Genomic DNA, 14289 nt, shown 5'->3' with positions numbered 1-14289 from the left:
GAGAATTGTCCCCATCTTCCTCCATGTATATCAAAATGTACACAGATTTGCAGTTGTTATCGTAGATACAGCGAAATGCTTGTATTTCTAGCTCCAACAGTCCAGTAATACCTGGAAATACAAAACAATAAACACATAATCCATAATCAAGTAAATAATAAGAAATTAGGAAATATCAGAATGAGCAATGTCAGTCGGTAATATACAGTATACTGTATATTTTCCACACACACAAAAAGCTTATTCCTCTCAAATTTTGTGCACAAATTTGTTTACATCGCTGTTAGTGAGCATTTCTCATTTCACAAAACAATACATCCACCTGACAGGTGTGTCATATCAAGAAGCTCATTAAACAGTGTGATGATTACACACGTGCACCTTGTGCTGGGGACAATAAAAGGCAGTGTGCAGTGCAATGGCGATTGCATCGTCCTTGGATCTTTTGGGGCGGTATGAGAATTGTAGTAGGTCTAGGGTGTCGGATAAGGTGGAGGAGATATGGTCCTTAACTAGCCTCTCAAAACACTTAATGATGACAGAAGTGAGTGCTATGGGGCGATAGTCATTTAGTTCAATTACCTTCGCTTTCTTGGGTACAGGAGCAATGGTCTTTCAGGTGTTAAAGTGGGCTCCTTTTGATCCACTGATCAATAGCATGTGCAGTGCAGCGCTCTGGACATTGACACATTGACAAGTCATTATTTGGATCTGTGGTGTGTGGATAGAACTTTTCTCTTCCATTCCTCTTCATATTGATCTTTGTACAGGGTCATTTTCTCTTATTATCTTAAATAGATTTTCTTGTGTTTTATATATATTTCCACACTATACGGTTTGGATTGTACTGTGAAATTGTGAAGATTTTGATAATGCCCTTTTAGTGTAAGAGCTGTTTGAAAAGATTGCCTGAAATGTCAGCCTGTTTCGGTGGGATGGACCTTTGGCCTGCCTGTTGACATCACCAGGCAGTAAATTATTTAATACACCAATATGAAAGAGTTCCAAACCTCTCTGCCAATTACAGCTAGTTTTCAGTTTTCCCTTCCTAACTATTTTATTTAACCAGGCAAGTCCGTTAACAGATTCTTATTTACAATGACGGCCTACCCCAGCCAAACTCTAACGAAGTTGGGCCAATTGTGCACAGAGTCCTATGGGACTCCTAATCACAGCCAGTTGTGATACAGCCTGGAATCAAACCAGGGTTTGTAGTGACACCTCTAGCACTGAGATGCAGTGCCTTTGACCGCTGCGCCACTCGGGAGCCCTAAGACCTCTCCCAGACAGTCCTAGCAAAATTCTTGCTAGAGAAATCGCTTTTTTTCTAAGAAACTATTTTGTTTGTTTTTTTACTATGTTTTTTATTATTAAACAATCACTGTAAGGTACTTAATTGTTACCCGAAAAAAAATTGATATTGAGATAAAAACGGCTGCATTGGACATTTAAAAAAGCGTCTCTGCAACACTGGGTTGATAGATATTTTAGCACATAGAGTACCTTCATATGCTGTTTGTGAGAGGAAAGGGGCTGGACTTGAACATTGGACACATAAATCAAATCAAAAAAAGTGTATTGGTTTAGCAGTAATTATAGCGGGAGCAGCACAATGCTTATGTTACTAGATCCTAACGATACAGTAAAATGTCAGACAATTAAAATGTAAGAAAAAAAATATAACAAAAAAAGACTTTCGTGGACAGACTATGTAACCATAAATTGTACTGTAGATCCATAGATGGTAGATTATCATGATGCAAGGCGAGATAACGAGCAGCGTTAGTTCCAGTGCTTTGGAGAAATCAAGATTTCGCAGGTGTTAGCGATCGCGTTCCACTGCTTAGACGTTGCATCATCAACCAATGGTTGCATGCCACGGTATCGACCGTGTCATTGACCGACAGATTGCTATAATATATGATATGGTTAGCTGATAGGTAAACTACCTATACAGGCTTTGTAAGATCTGGCAACGTCTAAGCAGTCGAACGCAACCTGCATTTTTCTAATTTCGGAAGGGTAGGAGAAATTTGGCCCATAGACTTGTGGGTAACTTGCAAAAGAGAGGGTGGAGTCGTTCTATCTCTTCTGGACCCAGAATTTAACCGAACATCTGACCAACTACGCAAGACTTTTGTTCTGCTTTAACCGAGATTAATGGACACATGGCTGTAATCCTGAAAAATTGTTATTATAGTAGCATTATGCTTGTGTCCAGTACTATCATTTTCTTGTGATTGCAGTTATGCAATGTCTATGTGCATATGTCAAAAATCTAGTTCATCTTTTAAAAATATGAAGACACAGAACAAAGTCTTTAATGGTGCACTCATGTGTACTCTATGGAAGGATCCTTTGGTCAACTGTTCAATGTCAGCAGACCAATATCAGTAGTTGGACAAATCAGAAAAAAACTATGAATGAAATAAATACAGACTATTCTACTTTCTTGGTCAAAGTAGACTGCTATTATACAATATAATTCACACAACTCAACAACAACACTGAAGAGAAAATCCTCTGTAAATCGTTTTCCTTTAATTTTTTGTTTTAGAAAACATAAATGCACCAAACAATATTGTACATGCACAGATTCAGTATACAAGATCAGCCAATTACTTTTCATCGTGAAAACATTCTTGATACAATCTCATGGAGATCACTTAACATTGTTTTAATACTGCAGTGTGAAACATAAAGACCAAGTGTTGCTAACCACAGCCCCTAAACTTTTTTGTCACGAAAGACTGGCATTATAGGTGACCAATTAACTATACAGTACTGTTTGGTGTCAGTCTTTCCTTTTAATAATGCATTAGTCAAGCTCAATAAGTTTGAATCATGTTGTACAAATATAGTGCTATAAAAAACAGATGATCGGTTTTCTTAGTACCATTCATAAGGGAAAACTTTGCTGCCCGTTGACCAAATTGTCACAATATCACTCTGGTATAGTTAAGAATTGTTGAATTTAATGGGGATTGCATTCCAAATTAATATTGCATTTTGGAGACAAATCAAATGAAAGTTTCTTTCACGGTTTTAAACCCCTTTGAGGGCATTGGTCCATATCATAGTACATGGGAGCGACAGAGCAATCAAAATGTATTTCTAAACAAGTTAGAACTTATATGTTTATCTCTTTAAAGCAACACTTGACCTTTGTGTAGAATTGTCAAAACTAAAAAAGCATATAATCAAACATAAAAAAAAACAAGATCTCCACAGTACTTACTGTATACATTACAAAACAAAGATGGAGGTGACCTTTCTGCATCAAGGACACAAAGTTCATAGACTGTATATTGTGAGTTTCTAATCAGTTAAACATTGAAATCAGTCATAAAGATACAGTTTCTTTGTAAACACTGGTTGGTTTGTAATGAAATAAAACTGAGAGTGTACAGAACCACGAGAAAGCCACGAAAACAAGCATATCAACAAAAACACATTACTCAAAGACAGCTCTCTTTAAGTTGCCAGCAGTGGTAATGAGATCTGATCTTATCATCCAACAAAGCCCTTTACAACTGTTGCCTTTTTTTAACGTATCGGTTGAACTTGGATCGTGCGCATTAGGGCACGCAATGGAAAACATTTTGCAATGGGTAGTGAAAAGAAGCCTTTCTTAGTCCAGGTAGTCCCTCCATGTTTGAGTTAGTTTTCTTCCATTTGGTGCTTAATAAACACAACTCAGTTTACACCATTGCAGATGTGCAATTTCATGGTGTTGTTATTCTATTTGAAAGTGGGCACAAAAATTTCCCAAATGTTTGATTGCCAGTACAATAAATTATTTGGGGCTTTATAAAAATGACTCACTGGCCTTCCAAAAGACACCGTCATCTTTTTATTATTTTTTTATTACATTTTGTACTTTAGTTAATTTGGTAAATATTTTCTTAACTCTTCTTGAACTGCACTGTTGGTTAAGGGCTTGTAAGTAAGCATTTCACAGTAAGGTCTAAACTTGTTTTATTCGGCATTATGTGACAAATAAAGTTTGATTTGATCTGCGACACACAGAGAAGCACGGTAATATGCATCTATTAACACACACACACACACACACACACAACCATATTTCCATCCTGATGGAATCGTTCTGATTTAGCTCCTCTCACTGAATCCTGATACATTAATCTTCTGTGGTGTCATAGAACCATTAGTCCTATGCCCTTTCCCATAGAGGCCCCTAGGCTCACTCTAATTTATTAATATGTTTTAATTGCTGCTAAATCATGGCAGATATCAGACTTTTCATTTGTCAAGTCAGAGCATTAAATAGACCACTGTATCATGTGCTGTCAGCCGTCTGATATAGCTGCTCTCTGCTTTATGACCAGTGAAGTTGGTGTGTAAAAGACCGAACACCTGAGCAGTTGAGGCTACACTGAAAAATATGTAGGGCCTATAATACAATACATAAGTTTCAAGAAAAGGCTAATTGAACCTTGAACAAATGATAGGCAAGTCTAGTACATATTTAACACAGCTGACTATAAGTCAATGTCATGCATGAGTTCCATATACAGTAAGGCTCCATGGATTTTCTTGGGGGTGAATGACGTTGTCTGCTTGGGTCTCAGTTAGTGGCTCAATTTCAATGTCAGACTGGCACATTTGGCACCATTTTCACCACGCAACGGGCGAGCACTCTGGCACAAAATGGCTGCCGTGCATCACCCAGGTGGGTGTCATATTGGTAGTGGGTGAGGTGTGGTAAAGACAGTCCTCCTATTAAATGCAATCTATCCATCCACTGTAAGGTCAGTTTTTAGATTTTGGCTCATTATAGTTGTAAGGAGCCCTCGTGATACAATCAAGTCTCTACCACAATGACAAAATGAAAACATTGAGAAAATGGCTTGCACTCTCTCAAGCCGCTCTCGTCTTATGGGTTTCATGTAGCACATAATTATACGATAATGATCACTTAAAGAGCTCTGAAATGCTGCACAACACTGACTATAAGTCAAGTGAAGTGATTTTCTTTGTCACACTCTTACACAGATCTTCAAAGGCACAGGCACAGGCAAATGGTTGTGTCTACTCAATGAGTAAGCAAGAGAACTTAACTTGGCTCAGCCAAACACCAGTAAAAGTTTTTGCTTCGATGACCACCTCAGAGTACGTCAAAATTACAAAAGTCAACTTCATATCGCAACCTTGAAAGTTTAAATGACAAGTATTATTACCATAGGTAATAACTTTCATAACTAGCTTTGAGTGTGACATGGTTTAATTACAAATGAAAATATGAAGGGGAAAAAAGCATGGCATTGCTAGCTTAACATTTAGCCTACAACTAAACGATTCAAACTACTTTGGCACATGAATGGAAGTAAGGCATTTGTATCATTCAGGGCTCCAAAAAGTCAGAATAGCGCATTCATCTGAACATCCACCTAAAATGTACAATCCAAATAGATACCTTCAGAAGTTGACAGCACTTGAACAAACACAATGTTCATCAAAACATGTGCCCAAACAACAACAAAAATTTCTTCACAAATTCCCAAATGAATGCGCTTATTGTCTTGCCTCCAAAATGGATGGTCTCTACCATTACTTTCACACAGTTAGAAAAATGATAATTGTAGATGGGTCATTTGGAATGGAGCAGAGACAGCTTATTTGATCTGTAAACCAGATAGTAGCCTGACATTCTGTCACGATGTAGACCTGAATGTTGAAAATGCGATGCTGAGGAGCAGAGAGACAGGGGATGTGTTCAGACTCCAGGCCTTCGAGCCTCGAGCACTCATACCTAGAACAAAGCACAACACCAACATTAAGGATTTACGAAACAGAGAGAGATGATACCTCAACATAGTTATTTGCCCCATGTAATGTTATTTTTTGTGTTTTTGTCCCTCCTATTTTTGTTCTTTTTTAAAAGTATATATAATAGAGTGATAGATACCAGTTATGAGATGCAGACAAATCGAAAGGTGAAGGGGTGGGACTAGGGAATCGAACCATGGTCTCCAGGGGCGATATATGTAGTCCAGAGTTGGCAGCACTACCTCTAAACCAACTTGCACCACCCATGTAATTTTCACATGAATAATAATGCATTCCTATTAATATACATCCCTAGCTAATTGACACATGCCTTCAACACAGTATGTTACATAATCAAATATAACAATTAAGACCAAATGAAAGCTGACTCAAGAGAAAAAATAGGGCAAATTTGAAGAAAATTTGCTTCGCCCTAATACGGTTTGTGCTTCCACACAAAATAGGTGTTAAAGGAAAACAAAAAGTACAAATACAGGCTCTTTATTTCTTTATTTTCAGACAAAACAAATATAAAAAAATAGAGGGGGACACACACTTCGTATCTGAAAATAAATGTAATAAATAAGGCCAGTTTAGAATGCAATCCTCTCCATCCTTTTCAGTGGCTCAACACAGAATATCAATATGACAAAATATAGCTGAAAGCAACCATAGCTGGGTTCAAAACTCATGGCACCACAGCACCATTATCCGGACAAAATGGGATTCTCGATGAGCTACTTCTGTACTCCTTAAAGCTAGAAGCCTTAGTTGAAACAATAACAGAGCGGTCACCCCGCCTCTGTTTTGGTAAAAAGCTGAGGGATGGGCCTGGAGAAATGTAACCACTTTCAAATTCATAGACAGAGCTATGTATACAATGACTGACCATCCACGATGTAAAAAATATATACTGAACAAAAATATAAATGCAGCAGGTAAAGTGTTGGTTTCATGAGCTGAAATAAAAGATCCCAGAAATGTTCTATATGCACAAAAAGCTTATTTCGCTCAAATTTTGTGCACAAATTTGTTTATATCCCTGTTAGTGAGCATTTCTATAAGATAGTGGATAATCAATCCACCTAACCAGTGTGGTATATCAAGAAGCTTATTAAACAGCATGATAATTACACATGTGCACCTTGTGCTGGGGACAATAAAAGGCCACTCTAAAATGTGCAGTTTGTTACACAACACAATACCACAGATTACTCAAGTTTTGAGGGAGCGTGCAATTGGCCTGCTGACTGCAGGAATGTCCACCAGAGCTGTTGCCAGAGAATTCAATGTTAATACAATAAGCCGCCTCCAACGGTTGTTTTTGAGAAATTGGCAGTACGTCCAACTGGCCTCACAACCGCAGACCACGTGTTACCACTTCATTCCAGGAACTCCACATCTGGCTTCTTCCCCTGCGGTATCATCTGAGACCAGAAACCTGGACAGCTGATGAAACTGTGGGTTTGCACAACCAAAGAATTTCTGCACAAACTGTCAGAAACTATCGGATAAATGCCGGTTTCAAATGTACCGGGCACATGGAAAACAGCGTGTATGGCGTCGTGTGGGCGAGCGGTTTGCTGATGTCAACATTGTGAACACAGTTCCACATGGTGGCGGTGGGGTTATAGTATGGGCAAGCATAAACTACGGACAAAGAACACAATTGCATTTTATCGATGGCAATTTGAATGCACAGAGATACCGTGACAAGATCCTGAGGCCCATTGTCGTGCCATTCATCCGCCACCACCACCTCATGTTCCAACATGATAATGCACAGACCCATGTCGCAAGGATCTGTACACAATTCCTGGAAGCTGAAAATGTCCCAGTTCTTCCATGGCCTGCATACTCAGACATGTTACCCATTGAGCATGTTTTGGATGCTCTGGATCGACGTGTATGACAGCGTGTTCCAGTTCCAACCAATATCAAGCAACTTCACACATCCATTGCAGTGGAGTGAGACAACATTACACAAGCCACAATCAACAGTTTGATCAACTCTATGAGAAGGAGATGTGTCGCGCTGCATGAGGCAAACCGATGCATATCTGTATTCCCAGTCATGTGAAATACATAGATTAGGGACTAATGAATTAATTTCAATTGACTGATTTACTTATATGAACTGTAACTCAGTAAAATCTTTGAAATTGTTGCATGATGAGTTTATATTTTTGTTCAGTGTACTTTTAACCATGTTTTGAGGATATACCGTGTTGGTTTACATTTACATTGTTTACAAACATTGGAGTTAAACAAGCTTATATCTTGGGTTCTGATGGGTTATTACAATTGAACTAAGATCATGGAGGCATATATACGTTATATTCTTCAAGAATCAGTGGGTATACACAGTGTACAAAACATTGGGAACACCTTCCTAATATTGAGTTTGCCGCCTTTTGCCATCAGAACAGCCTCCATTCCTCGGGGCATGGACTACAAGGTATCGAAATCATTCCACAGGGATAATGGCCCATGTTGACTCCAATGCTTCCCACAGTTTGTGTCAAGTTGGTTGGATGTCCTTTGGGTGATGGACCATTCTTGATACACACAGGAAATTGTTGAGCGTGGAAAAACCCAGCAGCGTTGCAGTTCTTGACACACTCAAACCGGTGAGCCTGGCACCTACTACCATACCGTGTTCAAAGGACCTTAAATTGCATCTGAATGGCACACATACACAATCCATGTCTCAATTGTCCCAAGGCTTAAAAATACTTCTTTAGCCTGTCTCCTTCCCTTCATCTAAACTGATTGAATTGGTTTTACAGGTGCCATCAATAAGGGATCATAGCTTTCACCTGGATTCAACTTGTCAGTCTATGTTCCTAATGTTTTGTACACTTAGTGAATATCATTCATTTATGTCTAAAAATCGATGTTGCAACTAGGGATTCTAACTTTAACACACCTGCCAAATATCATAACTCCATATCAAATAGATCATGCAATATGCTTTCGATGGATTTAAAAAAATGTTTCATGATGTTGACAACTGAACGTATTTTTTGCCAGAACCACTGGGCTGACTGACACCAAATTTGGTAAATAGCTTCTATGGACCCATGTCTTAAAACCCACGTCCTTATTTTCTAAGACTCTAGTTTAAACAACATGGCCATTATAAGCCAATAATCTTGCGTTAATGTTTTTTCCTGTCCAACAGCGCCACCTTGGGCCAAACTGAACCATACTCTACAGGTTAGCTAGACTCACATCGCTGACCATGTGTGCCAAAGTCAGACAGATCAATAGATATAAATATGTGCCTGTCGTAGAGCCACAGTGTGGTTAATCTGCATGTGCTTTCATATGTTGAGTCTTGACAGTGTTTGTCACAATGTATCAATATAAATATCCATGTCAGATTCATATGCATTTATGTGTCAGGTCACGCTCACTTCAATGTTTATTTGTCCATAGCTGCCATGTTGTTTGTGATACTAGCCGGAAAAATATTGTTTTCGGAGACCTTGGTCCAAAGATGCTATATATCAAGTTTCATCCAGGTCTGCCCAGTCCTTCCGGACTGCCCAGTATTTTCCACAAAATTCTGAATGGCGGAATATCCCTCATGGCGGACCTATGTACCTATGTACTTTGCGACTCTAGGGTAAACGGGGTGAGGGGCATTTTCAATTGTGTGTTATAGCGCCACCATCTGGCTAACTGGCATGGCATTGCATGAGAGGGTGTGGACTATAAGCCTTTACCATCATGCCAAGATGCACCCTCCTAGGCCTTACCATCTCACAGACATTTGCATGTAAATTTTCTGTGATGGAAGAACCGGTTTAAAAATAATGACAATAGGATTTCTCAAAGCTTTGCTGCTCGAACTCCTAATAATGAACTTCAACAAAAACAATAAACTGTGCCTGCTTTAGCCTTTTGTGGGCCCCAAGCGAGCTTCGCTGCTTGAACCTCTAATTAGCATTTAAAGGAAAGGAAGAGGTCTCCTCCTGCAGTCTCCCAGGAAGGTAATATCCAGTGAGAAGGGAAGTGAAACTTAGTGACATGGATAGATTGTGCTGCATATTTCAGCAAAATATGAGACTGCGGAGCCCAAAAGAGGGCAGTCACAGGAGTCACAGGAGGACAAACTGTCTTGGCTAGGTTATGAAGTTCCTAAATGACTTAATCTAGAGAAAAACGGTTGAAAAACTGTTTTCATCTTGATGGAAATAGTGTTTCCAGGGCCATCTCAGCTGTAACTACCTGATGGTAATAGAATGGCAATATGCACTCACATAATATAGATAGATATAACTCGTTTTAGATATAAGCTGAGACAAGACTCTTGGTCCCTCTGAACTTGCTTCTCCTTTGTGAGCAGAACGTATTAAATCTACGAAAGACTCCGGTCAATCTCTTCTTTGAATCACCACACACGGTCTACACATATTTCCAAGATCCATCCATTTCTAATAACCTGCCCCTGTCCCGATGGGGATTGAAACATCACATTATGTCACATTAAGTTTGTCCAAGGGCCTATCGTATTTTGTTAATATCTTCATTAACAAATACAGTACCAGTCAGAAGTTTGGATACACCTACTCATTCAAGGGTTTTTCTTTATTTTTACTATTTTTTATAATGTAGAATAATAGTGAAGACATCAAAACTATGGAATAACACATGGAATCGTGTAGTAACCAAAAAAGTGTTGCCTTGATGACAGCTTTGCATACTCTCAACCAGCTTCATGAGGAAGTCACCTGGAATGCATGTGCCTTGTTAAAAGTTACTTAATGCGTTTGAGCCAATCAGTTGTGTTGTGACCAGGTAGGGTTGGTAAACAGAAGATAGCCCTATTTGGTAAATGACCAAGTCCATATTATGGCAAGAACAGCTCAAATAAGCAAAGAGAAACGACAGTCCATCATAACTTTAAGCCATGAAGGTCAATCTGGAAGATTTCAAGAACTTTAAAAGCTTCTTCAAGTGCTGTCGCAAAAACCATCAAGTGCTATGACGAAACTGGCTCTCATGAGGACTGCCACAGGAAAGGAATACCCAGAGAGTTACCTCTGCTGCAGAGGATAAGTTCATTAGAGTTTCCAGCCTCAGAAATTGCAGCCCAAATAAATGCTTCACAGAGTTCAAGTAACAGACACATCTCAACTGTTCAGATGAGACTGTGTGAATCAGGCCTTCATAGTCGAATTGTTGCAAAGAAACCACTACTAAAGGATACCAATAAGAAGAAGGGACTTGCTTGGACCAAGAAACACGTGCAATGGACATTAGACCAGTGGAAATCTGGCTTTTGGTCTGATGATTCCAAATCTTAGATTTTTGATTCTAACCGCCATGTCTTTGTGAGACGCAGAGTATGTGAACGGATGATCTCTGCATGTGTGGTTCCCACCGTGAAGCATGGAGGAGGAGGTGTGATGATGTGGGGTGCTTTGCTGGTGACACTCTCAGTGATTTATTATGAATTCAAGGCACACTTAACCAGCATGGCTACCACAGCATTCTGTAGCGATACACCATCCCATCTGGTTTGGGCTTAGTGGGACTATCATTTGTTTTTCAACAGGACAATGACCCAACACACCTCCAGGCTGTGTAAGGGCTATTTGACCAAGAAGGAGAATGATGGACGGCTACATCAGATGACCTGGCCTCCACAATCACCAGACTTCAACCCATTTGAGATGGCTTGGGATGAGTCGGACAGCAGAGGAAGGAAAAGCAGCCAACACGTGCTCAGTGTAGGTGGGAACTCCTTCAAGGCTGTTCGAAAAGCATTCCAGTTGAAGCTGGTTGAAAGAATGCCAAGAATGTGCAAAGCTGTCATCAAGGTGGCTACTTTGAAGAATCTAAAATGTAAAATATATTTAGTTTGGTTTAACACTTCTTTGGTTACTACATGATTCCATATCTGTTATTTCAGTTTTGATGTCTTCACTATTATTCTACAATGGCGAAAATAGTTCAAATAAAGAAAAACCCTTGAATGAGTAGGTGTTTCCAAACTTTTGACTGGTACTGTATATTTTCGCTGAACCCAGATCAGTTAATGCTTTACATTATGAGCAGCTTACTTAGTTTGTGGATGCGGATGGGATCTGTGGCTGGGCCAAGCCCTCCCTCGCTCAGCGACCTTATGTGGATGACATAGTCTTCATTGTCAACGAGGGTCAGCTCGGCTGTGGAATTGTTTGTCAAGAGCATGTTCTCTTCCTTATGTTTCAGACTCCTGTAAGACAGCTGACGGGGGGAAAATAGAAAACATGGAGTAGCATTCTTCATAATCAGCAAGTTGATTGGTGAAAAATGAGGATGGGATTTATCATTAGAAACTATACTGGGTGATGGACCAGACGACCACACAAGGTATGTGATTCTAGTTTGGAAATAAGTGGTAAGTTTGAGGATAATATGAACTCACTTGGTAACCGGTGACCTCTGACTCTGTTTCCATGGCTACCACCGGCTCCCAGTATATAGTGATCTGGGAGCCAATCAAGGTCCACTCAACATTTAGAGGAGGTTGTCCGGGTGCTGTTGGACACAAGCAGCATTCTGTCGTTAAGTTTCTTTGTATGTTACCATAACCAGTCATGACCTCACCCAGTCATCTTCACCAGTCATAGTGTCTCTATGGCTTGGCTCATTCTACTCTACACCTTTTTCTCCTGACAGCTACCCACGATGCAGTTAAAATGTACCCTTTAAATAAGAGCTATTTCCCAACCACTGCCGTGACAAAAAGTAAACGTGCTGAAATACGTTAACGCCCTCCTCTGTCCTCCCCACTTGGCATTAATTAAAAAGAATGGTGAACACTAATCCTCTGTCCACAACACATTTGTCTAGTTTATTAATAAATTTTCCCTTTTGCTGAGCAATTGATGGAATTCCCTCCATTGACCGTCTAGGCCAGTATTGTAGTGTGTTCAAGACACCTACGTGATTTCTTGGTGGTGGCGTTGATGGCGGGGAGGAAAGGGCCAGTACCAGCTGTGTTGAAAGCGCTGACTGTGAGAAAATACTGAGTGTTTCGCCCTAAGCCACTAACAGTGACCGATGTTTGACTCCCAGGTACCCTCACTTTCCCCATCGTCTCTGGCTTGGTGTCATCCTCCCAGTACACCACCTGTTGAAATTGGAGGAAATGGGAGTTTATCTTTTCATGTATTACTTGAATAGGGACAGAAGCAAACACATTGACACACTGAATAAACAACCATCCAATGCTACAGACTTGTGGACATATGGAGACATCTCAAACTGGGGATTTGGTTTATGCTAATATCTGAGCTCTGGTTGGCTCCCGCCTCGCTTAAGGTAATTATTTTAATGAATCCCGAAGGGTGAAACTTTAAGCAAGAACTTGGTAAAGGTTAGGTTTAAGGTTTAAGTTTAGGGCAGTGCTGCCAACTCATTTTGGAGTGAGACACACACATTTGATCCTCTTCACACGCCACACCTCTTATTTCTCACGCATTGAAAAAAGTACTGCTTTTATTTTCTATTTAATCCAGTGTATATTCAGTTCATTCACATTTCAACCGCGGCATCTCAACCTGGGAGATACTTCAGCTTCCTGCCATCGCACTGTGAACCACTTCACATTGAGGCTTGTGATTGGTTTAGTAAGGGTCAGGTACAAATGGTGATTGGATACGTGTTTGTAAAGAAACACCTCCCACAATTGTGGAAGGCAGCCACGACAGACTGGACAGGCACCTTCGTTCTACGCTGAACAAAGTTCATGAACTCAATTGTCAAAGAGCAGCACAACAACTTGTAGCACTGTTTTGTAAACATAATTATCAACAAATGAATTTGCTGTCACAACCTGCCCCTGTCGCAAAATGCTTCCCTTTGACAGCATGCAATAATATAGCCTACCATAGTGATTTAATTCACCACTTGCATTAGCCCAGATCCATAGTGTCTTCACAATACTGTATTTGGTCTAAGTCATCCCCTACAATGGGCTAAATACGTGAGCCGCTTCAGGAAACTAGGCGTATGTCGCAGGTCACTACTTCACAGGAGAGCCATTTGAACATAAACTTTTTTTTGTTGGCAGAAATGCCTTCTGAACATGTGAACTTTCATGTGCCTTAATAACAAACCTGTATGCCATCTGTAAATACGAATAAAATTGTTCAATTACGAGCCTAGTTGGTTTAGCCACTTAAAAAGACACCAACCTTCCCGCTAGCCATGATTGGCTTAGATAATGAGTGGGCTGAAAATGCTGAGAGATGAGTTCGGATTGGTCTGCCATACAGCACGCTTCTGTCTTTTTGAAGGGCTCTCCAGTATTAGTACCAAAAGATTCAAAAGTGAGTTTAAATGTTTATCAATTTTCAAAGCAAAATTACTTTCCCATTGTTCCTCAACTGTAGTGTATGATACACCATTGTATGATACTCTAATTTTGTCCAATGTAAAAAAAAAAACATCTCAAATTTTGTTACATAAGACCGATTTGAGCCGGTCGGTCACATATAG

The 14289-nt window shown here is 39.8% G+C and overlaps 1 protein-coding gene across 2 annotated transcripts in view; it reads right to left on the bottom strand.

The window, feature by feature from the left end:
* Positions 1–2521: 2521 nt before the first annotated feature.
* The window catches only part of cntn3a.2 (contactin 3a, tandem duplicate 2), a 71783-nt gene continuing 60015 nt past the window's right edge, over positions 2522–14289 (bottom strand). For both annotated transcript variants that reach the window (XR_016483318.1, XM_021616097.3), the window contains exons 20-23: positions 12733–12919; positions 12212–12324; positions 11865–12030; positions 2522–5773 (exon numbers count right to left, since the gene is read on the bottom strand). Coding sequence is in view for 1 of the 2 variants with exons in the window: in XM_021616097.3 (XP_021471772.3) it covers positions 5676–5773; positions 11865–12030; positions 12212–12324; positions 12733–12919 (564 nt within the window). In the remaining variant the exon portion in view is untranslated. The remainder of the gene's footprint in view (positions 5774–11864; positions 12031–12211; positions 12325–12732; positions 12920–14289) is intronic.

This window comes from Oncorhynchus mykiss, chromosome 9 (assembly GCF_057628025.1).
Source record: "Oncorhynchus mykiss isolate SJ-2025 chromosome 9, ASM5762802v1, whole genome shotgun sequence".
Taxonomy (NCBI): Eukaryota; Metazoa; Chordata; class Actinopteri; order Salmoniformes; family Salmonidae; genus Oncorhynchus; species Oncorhynchus mykiss.
Note: the sequence above shows the minus strand (reverse complement) of the source record. Positions and strands in the feature narration are given on the sequence as shown.